Source organism: Alosa sapidissima, chromosome 7, assembly GCF_018492685.1.
Source record: "Alosa sapidissima isolate fAloSap1 chromosome 7, fAloSap1.pri, whole genome shotgun sequence".
Classification (NCBI taxonomy): domain Eukaryota; kingdom Metazoa; phylum Chordata; class Actinopteri; order Clupeiformes; family Clupeidae; genus Alosa; species Alosa sapidissima.
Genome location: NC_055963.1, coordinates 28,804,154 through 28,819,423, shown reverse-complemented (window position 1 = coordinate 28,819,423; position 15,270 = coordinate 28,804,154). Strand labels below are relative to the sequence as shown.

Here is a 15,270-nt window from a genome sequence, read left to right as displayed (position 1 = left end):
ACATGAAAAGGCACTGAAGTAAAACCTTTGCTAAGATTTATTATTTGTATGACACAAGAAAATGGATTGGTATGGATGAAAAGACTTTCAGTGCAGTCATATTTTTTTGAGACATGATAGGATAAAATGAATTATTGAATGTATAATGTATATATTATAGTAGAGTATGACACCATACTGAAAAGTTCCAGGAATGAATGAATGACAAACCGTTTATTCATCATTTATTCATAGTCAACATATGTGTAATCAAGTCTCTCAATTCATATTGTGCATCAGTTAACCTTCAGTTAACCTTCAGTTGTGAGATATTAAGTTAATAAAAGTTTGAAATACTTGGAAAAAGTCTTATTAATTGCAACACATCATCACTAGTCTATAAAGCAGACTCATTTCTCCTTATGAATTATGGCCACTGTAGAAATATTAGCAAAGGACAAAGACTGCAAAGCAAGGCTGAGGTGCTCCTCTACCAAAATGGACACCTGCAATTAGGGAGGAAACAACCATTAATCCATATGACCATATTACATTTCACAACACACATAATCTTTACAATGTGCTCAACTACATGTCTCAACTACATGCTAGAGATCAATTATACAAACCATCCAATGTAGCACTGGCACAAGTTCTCATGCGATGTTGCTTGTTTAATTAGAAGCTCCACTTGGGTCGGCACATCCAAGGTCTCATCGTGAGAGAAATCCCGACCTAGTGAGGGAGAGAGCAGAAGTATGAGTTTCTCACAGCAGAGGGAGGAATTGCATAACTGCTGACTTTGTTGATGCAAAATCAAAAGTGAAATGGCACAATGGCAGATATTTTACTAGTTTTGTACGTCTAAAATGGAGGTCTGACAATAACAGCTCCTTTCCCTGAGGCACAGAGTAGAGACGGAACTCACCGGTCAGTTTGTCTCGCACCCGGTTGATGATCTGGATGGCTTTTTTGTTCAGAGCCTCGGGCTGTACAAGGCCATCACCAACTGACAGGGAACGAGAAACAACATCAATGTTTCCATTTTGTTCAGCGATTATACTTTTCAGGGAAATTATTATTCAATACAGAAATATGCTGGTTCTTCAATATATGACTTTGCCTAATAAAACAGGATGACATGGAGCTCAGGAATGAAAGCTTGTGTAATAATAGTTTGGGTTCAGCTTATGCTTTCACGATACAAACGAGACGTCTGTGTGAAAAGTTCAGGCCTTGACTTTTATTTTCTAATCATCCTTGGCAACACTCTTGAAAGAGCATGACCATGAGATCATTCATATAATCCTATAAGCCCATCCTTTCCCCTAAACTTTTAGCACTTAAAAAATTGCTTGTACTGGACACAATATTACGCATCCAAATGGCAATTTATAGGGTGTCATTTCTAGAAAATTGGATTTATTGCTTTGAGCCACAACATCTCTCAGCTCTGGTTACACTCCCTGAGGTGAAATGGAGGTTGTGTGCGCTCTGATTTGAATCCTAGTGCAGCTCTGCTCCATTAGTATGGGTGTTGGGGCCAGTGGATGGCCTCCTTGCAGGCATGCGATAAGGAGCGTGTGAGCTCGAGCCGCTGACTCACTGAAGGAGTGGATGGATTCAGGCACGGTGGTTCCTGGCTTCTTGTGGGTGGTCTCGCCGAGGTCGATGCCGTCCAGCGCTTCTGCGGGGGTCACATCAAAGACAAGCACCATTGGGGGGTCACACACACACACACTTGTCAGCAGAAGGCAATTGGTCATACACTGATGTGCCAACCCTACTTCCTTTAACTCACCCACCTCTTGGAAGTGAGGACTTACCCACGGATTGTCCGGCGGAGTAGGAGTCGGTCCTGTTCCTGGATCGCTTGTTTCCTTTGGTGTTGGCTGAAGAGGAGGAAAAAAAAGGAGGTGAGAAACAGTGTTAGAAAGAGAGGTCGGATTTTTGCAGTTCCAAGTTGCCAGACCCTGAAGTTTTGAACTGGTAACCAGAATGAGAGAGGTGGAAAACTGAGAAAACAAGCAAGATAATGTGGAAATATCAATACGGATTGTGCTTGAAGTGTCACACATAATAATGACGGGCCCTACTGGCACAGTAATGTCACTTAGTTAGGGCCAGGACACTGGCTGCTATCTCCACTCTGACAGCCAGGTTAGCAATGGGAAAACTGCAAGGCTGGTCTGGATGTCCTCTCAGCTGTTGGAAATGCATCTCTGACACCTACTGGCTACTGTGTTAAATGTCACTGGAGTGCTGAGTAAAGGTCTAGTAATGAATTAAAAAGACTTACTGTCCATCAGCCTCCAGTTGAGTAAGGGGTCGTACACGAAGGCCTCCAGCACGGCCATGACGCTGTCTCTGTGTTCCCTCAACACCTCCATGACAGTGTGGCACGTGATCCTGTAGTTGCCGTCCAGGCCAGTCACCTGCACGGAGAGAAAAAAAGACCAGACAGGTGGAGAGAGGGAGAGGGAGAGAGATGAAAGTCACTCTATTCTCTCAAGGACAATTTAATTTACAAGCCCTGTCATTCTTGACTATAAATCTGACTAAATGTGATGATGTCAATGTTAGAAGGCAGGTTCAGCTTTAAAAAATATTCTGAAATATATTTTAACCTTACATTCTAAAAGCGGAGCTATACTTCTGCATCTGAAGCGTTCCGTGGGCGAACAATTGCTTTCCACTATAATCAATGGAACTGGCTACACCAGACGAGAGAGCGTTGTGTACATTTGGAAAAATTCGACCAGTCTTCTAAAACTATTTTTACGCTTCATGAACGTAAGGCTTCAGTTGAAGTAAAAAGTATAGCCCAGAGTAATATATATATATTATAACAACTAGTAGTCCCACCCAGTCCCACATAGTTCTATATCCATCTTCTAACAAATTTCTATTCCAATTGATTACCTAACAAAAGACATTAAAAGAATGGATCTTACCTCCATGGCATTAGTCAGCATTCTGGTCAGTCTAAAAGGGATTTTCTCAGGGAATTTCTCCCTCGTCATGGCAACCTGAGAGATAAATAAGAAGTGTCATATTAAATACAGCACAGTAATTCTAAATATGCTAACACCACAGGAAATATATAAATATATAATTTACCTCAAAACAATCACCAAAGTCTATGTGGAGGATCTTTCCGCTGAGCCTATCCAACATCAGGTTGGATGGATGCCTGAGGAAAAAAAATAATATGTGATTGCCAGCTGATTTTTCCTCTACCCGAATCAGTCCAACAGAGAAGTGATAATAAGATAATAAGATAAGTGGAAACCAGAAACCAGTAGAGAAGGTATTTAAATAGGTTTTCAGCCTCATTCAGCAATAAATTGTCACATTTATGCAAAATAGCTCTCACCTATCTCCCAGTCCTAAGATGTAGCCAACCATAGACATGACAGCTAAGGAGCGTGTGTAGTTTGTCCGCCTGTCAAACCAAACCTGAGAGAGAGAGATACAGACATTATAAACAGCTCCTCGACAGAGACAGAAGCTCTTGATCATTAAGGACATCAAAGATCTCTGTGAACACCTCTAAGCTGAAATGAGGGTTTGACAAGAGTACATGATGCAAAAATGATGTGCTAACAAGCACATATCATTTTGACTAAAGCTCATACAGATAACCTGGTGTGAAAAACGTTTGCTCTCGCCTTATATGAAATGTCTGTTAAAGTTGAAGTTGACGGGTATTTAGCAAATTTCCCGTGTGTGTATTGGCGGGATGTGTGTATGTGTGGCGTTGGACATGGCCTTGGGGAAGCTGGTGGAGGAGGCCCTGTACCTCTGAACTGGGACTCTTGAGCCACAGCAGCTTGGCCAGGTCGTCCCCGGCCGTGTTGTTGACAGCGTGCTCAAACACCTCCACCTTCTCCATCAGGGTCAGGTGGTCGTAGTCTGGAGCCATCTAATCAAACCAAAACAAACCTTTATTATGTACTGTTTTCAAAAAAGCAGTTCATAAAAAAATTCCACACAGAAAACACTGCACTGCATGTTTGTTTATGTTTATGGTATTTGGATGACAGTTTTGTCCAAAGCGAGTATTTGTGGGCATGTTTGTGAGTGCAAGTCCACAGAGATCCAGGCTCACCCTGAGCATAATACGGTGTTCAATGTTGAGCAGGATCTTCTTTTTCTCACGATAGTCTCTGATGAGGGCGTGGAGTGTGTCACAGTGAGGTACCCATCCAATCAGACCAGAGTTGGTGGACAGAGGAATCACTGCATACCGCTGGATGCTAACAAACAGAAGAAAACAAAGTTGAGAATTTTACGATTTCAGTTGAAATCATGCAGATGTTTCTGCAATGCAGTTAATTTAGGAAATTGAATTGGCTTCACGTTTGCTCTTTCAAGCCAGTAGACTGCAGGATATTATCACCTCATAATTATCGCTGTTCTATGATTCACACTATGATTTATGAACTAATTTCCAAATGTTTTCACCAAAACAAAGAGTCTCTCATGCAAGCAGCTGCCTGGTGTGATGTGAGTGCTTCAGACAGAGGGTGTGTGTGTGTGTGTGGGTTATGCACCTCAGGTTTTTGCGCAGAGATGCCGGGTCGTTGGCCAGCAGTGTGTTCACCAGTCCAAAGAGCTGCATCACCCTCTCGTCCTGCCGCAGATCCTCGTGGCCCTTCAGCAGGAACATGAACTCATGCCCGTTGCTGCCTGTAGGGGGCGGAAGAGAGCAACGCACACGGTCTCACATGCTGGGTCACCATGAGTACACACACAAACTCCACATATACACACAAACACCGCGCGCGCACACACACACACACACACACACACACACACACACACACACACACACACACACACACACACACACACACGTGGGAGCCAAATGGTAACGCATAACTAGATGGCCACTTAGGGCGTCATGCTTGGATTGCATTACATATTTAACATGGCACCGTGGGGTCCACATGAGAGCACATCAAACCTGCACTTTTAAGGCTGCAAACCCGTGGAGTACCATAAGCTGGGGTTTGAGGGAATTAGATGGAACTGCTTCGAATTACATAAACTCATAAAAATATAGACTTATAATAATAGTAGTAATAGTCCAGAGCCCCCCCCCCCCCCCCCATCCCCACAACAACAATATCCTTTTATTTTGGGAATAAAAAAAATAATTGGCCGGCTCCAATACGATTTCAGACGAGGTGAACCGTTAAGCGTTAACGTCCCAGCAACAACTACACAGACAATGAACCTGTTCAGTGTCCCCATTTAAGTGCTATAGCAGACCAGACGTCATGGAAACCTCTCCACTTAGAGGATCACAATCTGCCATCTGCTCAGCGTTGCTAAGGAGCATGCAGAGAGAGAGAGGGAGAGAGAGAGAGAGAAAGAGAGAGAGAAAACATCTGAAAGTGCTGAGTGATGCTGTAGAGGCTGAAGGAGTCCACTGAGAGGCTACCAGTGGGTGTCCGGCCGGCAGAGTGGGAAAGCAATTTGGGTGACCAGTCAGGGCTGAAGGGTAGAGAATGAAGGTGGGGATGGCTGCAAAGCTTCTTCTCAACCTTGGACAACTGGCTACTGGAAGCCCCCCGACACCAGGGGTCAAATTAAAACAGACAGTGTATAAACAGTTATGAGAGAAGAGAGGAGAGGAGAGGAGGAGAGGAGAGGAGAGAAGGAAAGGGAAGGGAATGTACCGAACTCTCCCCAAAACCGATGGACATTCCGGCTGAGCTGGAAGGGCTTTTTCCCCATGCATCAGACTCTCTTTAATGTTTTTAAAGACTTCTATGTGATGTAACGGTTTGGAATGACGGGAGTGCTCTACAGAGTGCAGCACGAGGACAAATCAGTCACATCAGCAATTCCACCCAGACAACAGGCAACTGAATTTGTACCCGATGTCTACACTAACTTACTTACTATACTTAATAAAAATAAATAGATAATATCATGCACCACCCAGATCCATGTAAGCATGAGGATGACAGGCTTACACTGATTGACTGCATCTTTCCTCCTATCGTGTTATCACGGCCTCACACCTATGGCGTTAACCCCCGCCTTACCCATGATGGTGAGCTTGCGCGGGCGCTGCTTGGACGTGATGACCTGCAGCGAGGGGGCGATGGACTGGATGCGGATGATGGGCTGGTTAGGGTCGTAGGTGCCAGGCACGGCCAGCTCCAGGTCCCGGCACATCAGCAGCTTCGGCGAGACGTACTGCAGCTCCAGTGAGGTGAGCTGAGGACATGCACACACACACACACACACACACAAAAGATAGGACCACATTTTTAGAACAGATGGGAAACAAGAGAGAGCGAATAATTCAACAGTAACTCTGCCTGTCACTCTGCTGTGTCAAGTTGGAACGCTGTTTGGTTTGGCGCCGACAGGTAGCTAACATGAAAAGCCCAGCAGGTGGAGAGCCTAAAAAAATGCCACTACCTGAAATAACAAAGGGCAAACACACATCATTTACGGGTTGCTTGGGAACCACTGTTTATGTCCTTACCGATAATAAAGGGGGAAGAAAAATACCCTTGCATTGTTTTAGCAAATATCTGAGCACAACCCAGAGGCAAAATATGCAGCATCGCTTCCAAAGCGAAAAGCAGAGGAAGAACAACCATCGATTGAAAACAGAACATCTAGTCCTTAAAAGAGAGGAAGCCATCAGTGAAACTGGTAATGAGATCCAAGGGGCGTCTACAGAAAGCCCAGCTGAGTGATGAAGGCTCTGTGGGGACTCGGCCTGGACTCTCTCTCCCGCTGGGCTCTGGCTCACCTGGGGCAGCTGCTTGGAGATCCTCCTGAAGACGTGGTAGTACAGGTCCCAGGCCTGGGTCAGGTCCTTCACGTTGCCCGAGCGCATGTACTTCCTGCACCAGTCCTGAGCCTCCATCAGGTCACGGCCGTAGGCCTGACAAGCACACACAATCAGGTCAGGTCATTCCAGTTCAAGTATGGTCTATACTGTACACGAGTACATTACGTAAGCCAAGCTCTGCTGGCTGGAAATCATATACTTGCGTCCAAGTGTAAACCTCATCATTCCAATATCGACTTGCCTGAACATCTAAACACTCCACTTAACAAAATAATGAACTATCAAGTGAGATAGAAATGGTTCTCGCTCATTCACAAACTCCAGGTTCCTCTAAATGAGTGTTGTTTTGACTGGAGGGCTATGGCGAGGAGGTTCACCTGGTTGAAGGAGGTCTCTTTGAGGGTCTGTGGGCCCCTCTCCATCATGGCGTGGAGGGGTTCCAGCACGGCGAACATGCCCTTCACGTTGCGCTCGCCGAAGTAGAGGCGCGATGCCTCCTCCAGTCCCTCATGCCACATCTCGTGCCACAGGATGGCCACACGGATTAGCTCTTCACTTACCTGTGTAGGCACGCACGCACGCACACACACACACACACAGAAATGTACACAAACACACACGCACACAAACAGAAGTGTACACACAGGCAAACACATGTACACACACAGCCGCACAAACACACAGACAAACACCCAAAAACCGTGTGAGATTAAGAATACACTAATATCATTATATAACACGACTAAAAGGCAAGTCAAGTCAAGCAGCTCCACTCTTTTAATCACAAGAGATCATTGGGGATATTACTAGGATTATATTGTTGGCTTAAGGTTACTGTGAGCGCTGTTTCTGCAGTGACAATAAGTTCTTTCAACCCATCCCCATCCCTCTCTCTCACACACACACACGCACACACACACACACACAAAGTTACTTGAGTTTCAAATGGCCCATACCATGATGGCCTGTTGTACTAAGGTATTGCAGTGCTCGCACATGTTCTTCAGGATTTTGTTAGCAGCATTGTGCCGTGCCGTGGTTGTAGATTTGGAGGCCACGGTCAGCGGGTAGATCAAAGCCTACAGAAAGAGAGAGAAAGAGAGAGAGATATATATATATAGAGAGAGAAAGACCACATATCAAACCCATGGAGTACAACAAATTTAAATATACACAATAACAATTTGTTATGATGTCATTCATAAAGATCACAGATTACAAATAAAGCAAAAATAACCCTACAAAGGAACAGGTTTTAAATTCACCAAAAACATAAGGAAAAAGCAAAAAACTCTAAATTTGAATTCTCCTCCATTCCTGTGTGTGTGTTTGAAGTAGAGGAGAGCGCTGGCGGCTAACAGCAGGAGTTCCAGCTCCGTGATAACGTGCGTGTTGGAGAGTGTACCTGGGGGTGGTAGCGTCCGATGTCCGTGAGCAGCTGGTGGATGAGACGGCCGACCAGAGCTCGTGGCGTGTCGATACGAGCAATCAGCTGCGGGATCACCTGAGGAGGGGGGAGGCAGAGACACGGGTCAGAATGACCGCAGGGTGGAGTGGGAGTGGGAGAGCATGAGACGAGACGAGAGGAAGAGTAAAAGAGTAAAAAAAATAAAAAATAAAAAAACACAACAGTCTTCGGGGAAAGTAAGTGTGTGTGAGAGAATGTGTAATGTGAATATAATGTGACAGCGCGGAAAAAAACAACAGAAGAGAAAAGTGAAAGTGTGTGTGAGAGTATGTGTAAGGTGAATATAATGTGACAGGGGAAAAAGTGACAGTAGAAAACAGTGAGAGTGTGTATAAGAGTATGTGTAAGGTGAATATTATATGACAGGGGAAAAAAACAACAGAAGTCCGAGTGTGAGATTATGTGTAATATGAATATAATATGACGGCAAAAATGACAGACTGAGATACTGATAGAGGAGGTGAGATTGGATAACGGTGCATTAGTTACCTGTAGCCAGGTGTCGATCTGAATGGTCTTGATTCCTTCAACCAAGGCCTCGTTGACCTCGGGCCAGTGGCCATAGTCAAACCACAATGTGAGGACTCTGACAGGGCAAACACACCATCATCATCCATTTAAGGAGCGTAATACATTTAGCACTGTAGCGTAAAAGATACTCTGGAGATTCTGGGAAAGAGTTTCTTCTACACTGCCTCAATGAAAAACACATGGGGTTGGGGGGGTGGGGTGGGGGGTGTGGAGTTTGTTACAGATTGATTACTGTACGCATGCTGGGTCAAAGATGCCTGCGGGAGGAAAAACCAACAGACGAGTTTACTTTGGCTCGGATACGCCACAGGGGGTCACTCTTTCTGCACACACACACACACACACACACACACATACATACACACACACACACACACACACACATGTGCGAGCTTGCACACCCTCGTCAACTGCAGACGTGTGCCTGGTCTCTCGTATGCCCTTGACTCTGGGCTGGAGTCAGGAGTAGAGGGGGAAGGGGGCTGATGCTAAGGTGACGTACCTCAGCGTGTCCTGCAGGTTGTTCCCGCGGGAGAGGGAGATGGAGCGGAAGAAGCCCTGGACGGCAGGCACCGTGTACAGCAGCAGAGTCTTGGAGAGGTCCTGTGGGGGAAAGAGGAAAGAAACAACCCACAAAATGGATTGATGAGTGATACCGGGGCCCAAAACAAGCACATAGACCCAGGGATCGTTGTCTGGCTACTGTGAACAACACGTCACGTGATTGTGATTCATGATGCACCGAATGGCTGTTTGATTATCTGTCTGATTAACTGTCCTGAGGGATGACAGCAAATTCAAATTTGAAGTCCATTCCAGCGACAGATGTTTTGAGGGCCTCGTTCCTTCCCAACTGGATAGCCCAGAGCTGCTCTTTCTACCACATAGTGGATACAAATACACACTTGGGGCAGATAGACATCGGCTGATGTGTTTCTGATTCTTGTTTGAAGCATACTTATACTGTAGGCCTCTATTCCACTGGCAATATTCAAACAAGTGTTTAATGAATCGCAACGGCAGGTTCGGGAGTTTAACCCAGCGTTGATGTTACCGCTGCTGATTGTGAATGAAAACTATTGTAGTGAGTGTTTGACTGTCAATGTATGCACTTGATCGTGAACACAAATGTATGTGCTTGATTGCGAAAAAGCAGATATATGTGCTTGATTGTGACTGCAAATGTAGTCTTATGCAGGAGCCTCGGCCGGCTGGTCTGACCTCGTTGACCTTCTTCTGTCCGGGTGAGGGGATGGGGCTGTGGTCGGCGCTGTCGGCCTCGCTGTCGCTGTTGCTGGCCTCGCTGGCGCCGCTAGCGTGCCGCAGCTTCTTGCGCTCGTCACGGCCCTGGTTCTGATGTTTGTAGTGCAGCACCGCCTCAAAGTTCATCACTGCCCATGCGTGCCATGCCTGTTAAAAACACTCACATTTAAACAGAAAAAAAAAACAAACACACACACACACACACATGCAGAAGTACAGCCTGACAGAGAATAAGAGGGCACGTGGTGATGCTAACATCTTTCGATTCGTTTATGAGGGGAACTAAAATTATGAGGGCAGAGGTTCTGAACCATAAATGTCTCCAGGCAGTTGATTTGGCTCAGAGGGAGAAGAGACACACTGAGCTTACTGTGTGGCTTACTTAACAAACCGCACTTTAAAACATTTGTCAAAGTCTTAAGTCTAACGTGACATACGCTTCTACATAGATTTATATTATTGTATACATAATATGTATATTTGCCCTGCAAAGAAAATAAAGTTTGATCGATGTATTTGACATAAAGGGCCGCAATGTTTGTCCACGCATGCTGCCCTGCAATCTATGAGAGGGCATAACTGCATTAAAAACTGCAAATTAAAAGCAGTCTGTATTACTTTCATATTGACCGCATTATAAATTCTTGTAATTGGAGGCCGACTGGAGAGTGGATGGCAGTCTTATTGACCTTACCTTGTACCAGTTGCGGTCGTGCTCAGTGGAATGGCTGTAATACTGTAGCACTTTGGGGATGGTGCTCTCATTGATGCCTTGCAGACTGAGCTGCCACTCTCCCAGCTTCAGGAAGCACCTGCATGGGAGAGAGACAGAGAGAAAGAGAGAGACAGAGAGACAGAGAGAGAGAGAGAGATGAGGTGTGTAAGCCAATCAAGGGACTACACTACATAGCAGTAAAGGCATGACACCGATGTGACGACTATGGTATGTACTTGGGATGAGTCCCAGTAAGGGAATGCTGATACGGAAAAGTGACGGAGAGAGAGTAAGTCAATAGGGCTCGTTCATGAGTAATAAGCACTGGTGCTACCTCTTGTGCATATCCCAGATATTTGCATGTGTGTGGTCCCCACCACCACCAAACTCCTCAGCTACTCCGCACTCTTCCCTCCGCTCTTCCCCCCCCCCCCTCTGGAGACACTAGGGCAGACCAAACACCGGCGGTCTCCGCCACGGCTCCACCATTATCTATCCATTTAAAGTCCATCCATTAGCAGGACTTCCATCGGAGGGACATAAGTCTACTGTAGACTCATGTCCTAGATTCCAAAGACGGTTCCTTGAGAACAACCTAACAAAGTCCTTCAATTTGACTAGTCAAGACAAACAAACGTGGAATTAGTTTCGTCTGTGGTTTTAAAACTATTCCTGTAAGCGACTGTTGCTAATAAACGCTGATGGCATTTACTGTTACGATAATCGAGTGTGATGGATGAGTATATTATTATAGTCATAGACCGCAAAAGATTTAGAGGGGTTACTTTCTAACTGGGGAATAAGGAATGCTTTGGATCAGGGGGCAGACATCTGTCATACTTAAGCATGATTATAAAAATCTGTGGAGCGAGGAACCATTGAAATTACTTTTCAATTACACACAGAAAAGAGTACACTACGTTACTGTCAGATAGGGGAGAGGGGCTGTCCCTGCACTGCCAAAGAGCCTGTGTTTTCTTCCCGAACGCATCAATAATGGCGAAAGTGGCAAGCGATGGTGTTTCCGAGCAGCGCAGTTGTCCTTGGCTGTTTTTCGTTTCCCGGGCCGATGGAGCATGCACGCGTGTGTGTGTGTGTGTGTGTGTGTGTGTGTATGTATGTGTACGGGGAGAGAGGGCGTTGTATTACAGCCTTTGGGTCTCCGGGGAAGTGACAGCTCCTGCCGGGCAACCACAGGAGCAGGGGGAAGCCAGCCAGTGAGCCAGTCCCACACTCCAGTCCCACGCTGGGCCCTCCGTGGCTCACATTAGGGGGAAAAAATGCTCCGCAGAGTTACGTAACCCACACCCCAATTGCTTTTCAGACCGCATGACAAAAAGAAGGAGAGAATCTGATAGGGATTTTTATTTCTCCTCAGTGACAGAGACCGTGGAACCCTGTCGTTTTCAACGCAACATTTCATGGAAAGTATGAGCTGTAGTGGAACGATGGGGTTGAGTGTTGTCTGTAGTCAAGCCATATCGAAGCTGTGCTGATGCGTCTGGCTTCTCTTCTAAGCAAATGAGGGAGAGAGACAGAAATAATGGGCACTTTTAAGGGGGAGGACCGCCATATCACTGTCAAACCAGGTGTGTGTCATTCCCTGTGTGAGGCAGATTTGAGGAGGAAAGTGTGTCAGCTTGTCTGGTGGGAAGGGTGGAAGAGATGGCCCTGACAAGACGCACTTCACTACTCGCATTCCACAGATACTGGGAAACCTTAGCAACATGCTAGGTTTATGGAAAACATAACACCTCCATGTCAACCGCAACTCACAGAAGCCTCAACTACAGCGTCAAATGGGTATTTACGAGTCGCTGCTTAAAACTTAATTACATAGTTTCATGTCAGAGGTGAATCTGGATTGGAGAGATGGCGAATTACGGTGATTTATTTCCTTTTCAAAACGCTTCTTCAGCAGTCCCCACTGATGTATATCCTGCGTCTGAATAGTGTGCCAAGTCCTGTGTGAGCTGACATGGCAGAGCGAAGTGGGATGAAATAGGAGAATTTGCATGAAAGCACACAGTGCACACACTCCAAAAGCCATACGTACCAAAAACACTTCACTGTTTATTGCAAGTAAATAAACATAAGTCACAGTGTGTAATATGCTCCGATGTTGTACATAGTAAATTTTGCCCCCGAAATCATCACCGTCTGCTCGCTCTGAGTTAAGACTCCCCAGAGTCCTCCCTTATTTCACTCCTCACCACGGCGGGACGGGAAATTGAAAAAAAAGCTGGATCTGTGTGCCATTAATAAGTGGGATTCCTCCATTTTAATGGCCAAATCGAGAACAACACCAAATGCACCTTGTGAATATGAAACAGTCGGTGTATGTCCTCCACTCCAGCCTAGAGCACAGCTACAAGATTGCTTTAAGAGAGCCTTGATAAGCCCACTCACAAATGGGGAATAGCGCAGCAGCAAACACGAGAGCTGGCACGCAGATAGACGAGGCGTGTTGACAGACGCTGGGCTCTCGGCCTGACCTTGACGCACTCGCTAACAGGAGCTGTGGCTCTAAAGGATGAGGGTGCAGGAGGGTGCCTTGCGGGTGAACACACAGATACACCCGACAGCCAGGCGTGACTGGGACCAGTGAGGAGGTGTTGGCACAGGGGTGTGGAGAGCTCACAGCAGAGGCTTCCAGCACACCTGGAGTGCCCTTGTTGTGAGCCAAGCCAGTTTTATACAGAGGTAATTAACTGAGCTGTACTGGGATCAAGCTATCCTCGAAAGAGCATGTAAAGGGCTAATCGACTCTGTTTTTTTTGCCGTTGTTATAGCGTCAGGCGCCTCCAGCGCTTGGTTGCACTCGAAAGGGGTTGCGAAGGCTGGAGAGAATGCAGGGGCGGGGTCATGTGATCTGGCCGGGTTCACGGTCAATGGAAAAGAGCGAGAACACTCTGTTCGCAATCTCCTCTCGGGGCAAAGCACGAAGTGAAAGGCGAAACCCTGTTTGAGTATAAAATCCCTCAAAGCGTGTACTTACACACACACTCTCACTCTCTGTCACACACACACACACTTTCACACACTCGAAATGAAACAACCACCGTAAAAAACAGGCGCAATAATCACTGTGCTTGTAAACTGTTTACCTAATCGTCATGGTTTCAACAACAAGCTGTGTGGCACAGCATATTAACAACGATCACAGCAATTCCAAATGCTTTGGAAATGATGCTTGATACGTCTGGACAGTCTGCCAGTCATTAACAGCATCTTTCAAACCACCGAACCCCGAATATTGTTCTCTTTTGAAACAATAGTGTTTAGACAGCATGTGGACATGTGGATTTAAGGTAGATTCAACACTACAATAAACAGGATAATTCATCATTGTTGTGAGAGGAAGTGAAATGATAAATGATGATTACTCATGTCCTTCTTTGAAAAAGAAAAATGGCGAGCGAGAGGCCTACTGCGTCATGCTATATTTACGATATTTGATATCGCGGGGCTGACAACTTGTGTAAGCATTATCAAACACAGATGAACCTTGACCAGCTGCTTGGCCCTCAAGTGCAGTCGGCTGGCAGAGGATCATTCACGCTGGACTGTGTGTGGGTCTGATGATTAATGATGCCGGGCCCTATTGGTGATGTGAGGTCATGAAGAATGTACGGTCGTGCACATCCACACCTCGGAGCTTGGAGTCCAGCCGCAATGTGTTAGAGCATGTGTGGAAGTATCTGGGAGGGAGAGATTTAGTGCATCCTGTAGAGAAGGGAGAGTACTCTCCTCATCTGGCCTCAAACCTGGGTCAGCGGGGTACCACACCTGTACACTGACCGCAATGCCAAAGAGCCACGCTCGGGTGGGATGACTGCTCTCTCTTCCTCTGCTAGACATCTCTTATATGAAAGTGTGCATCAGTATGCGTGTGTGTGTATATTTCTGAGCATATGAGCTTACACCAGTGAATGGATCAGCGACTTGCTGCATTTTCTTATGTTTGTGTCTATGTGTGAAACCTCAGTCCCGTACCACAGGCGGTGGTCGGTGAGGTTTCCCCTTCACTGTAAAGCGCTTCGGGTGCCTTGATAAAGCGCTATACAGATGCAAATCGTTGTTGCTGCTGTTGTTACCTGGCCATGAGCTTGTGCAGCTCCAGTTTGTGCTGCTGGTCCTCGGCTGCGATGGCGTGCTGTGCCTGCTGCTGCATGCCCTGCACAAAGTGCTGCATGTGCTGGAAGGCATCAATCTGCAGGACAGGGTTGGCAAGAGAGAGAGAGAGAGAGAGAGAGAGAAAGAGACAGAGAGAGAGAGAGACAGAGTCAAAAGTGACTAATATAGCAGACGCTTTTAACCAAAGCATCACAAACGCGCAACAGCAGGTTGGACCCATTGTCAGCCGGTGACGTTACCACAGCTCCACCACGCCCGCATGATGAGAGATGGAGTGATAGTGGCTATGGTTGCTCTACAGAATCACACATATCAACTATGGCAATAATGGGGCAAGGGTGGCTATGCCCACGG

General features: G+C 46.2%; 1 protein-coding gene across 4 annotated transcripts in view; it reads right to left on the bottom strand.

The window, feature by feature from the left end:
* Positions 1-207: 207 nt before the first annotated feature.
* The window catches only part of mtor (mechanistic target of rapamycin kinase), a 94,260-nt gene continuing 79,197 nt past the window's right edge, over positions 208-15,270 (bottom strand). For 2 of the 4 annotated variants that reach the window (XM_042096766.1, XM_042096769.1), the window contains 22 exons: positions 14,877-14,992; positions 10,759-10,876; positions 10,023-10,211; positions 9,304-9,404; positions 8,760-8,856; positions 8,208-8,306; positions 7,759-7,881; positions 7,180-7,362; positions 6,761-6,895; positions 6,039-6,213; positions 4,536-4,671; positions 4,091-4,238; positions 3,782-3,904; positions 3,356-3,438; positions 3,100-3,172; positions 2,934-3,008; positions 2,279-2,414; positions 1,785-1,871; positions 1,586-1,666; positions 908-988; positions 609-714; positions 208-485 (listed from right to left, as the gene is read on the bottom strand). In XM_042096766.1, coding sequence (XP_041952700.1) covers positions 470-485; positions 609-714; positions 908-988; positions 1,586-1,666; positions 1,785-1,871; positions 2,279-2,414; positions 2,934-3,008; positions 3,100-3,172; positions 3,356-3,438; positions 3,782-3,904; positions 4,091-4,238; positions 4,536-4,671; positions 6,039-6,213; positions 6,761-6,895; positions 7,180-7,362; positions 7,759-7,881; positions 8,208-8,306; positions 8,760-8,856; positions 9,304-9,404; positions 10,023-10,211; positions 10,759-10,876; positions 14,877-14,992 — 2,481 coding nt within the window. In that variant the 3' untranslated portion in view covers positions 208-469. The remainder of the gene's footprint in view (positions 486-608; positions 715-907; positions 989-1,585; positions 1,667-1,784; positions 1,872-2,278; positions 2,415-2,933; positions 3,009-3,099; positions 3,173-3,355; positions 3,439-3,781; positions 3,905-4,090; positions 4,239-4,535; positions 4,672-6,038; positions 6,214-6,760; positions 6,896-7,179; positions 7,363-7,758; positions 7,882-8,207; positions 8,307-8,759; positions 8,857-9,303; positions 9,405-10,022; positions 10,212-10,758; positions 10,877-14,876; positions 14,993-15,270) is intronic. The other 2 variants (XM_042096767.1, XM_042096770.1) reach the window with 1 other exon arrangement.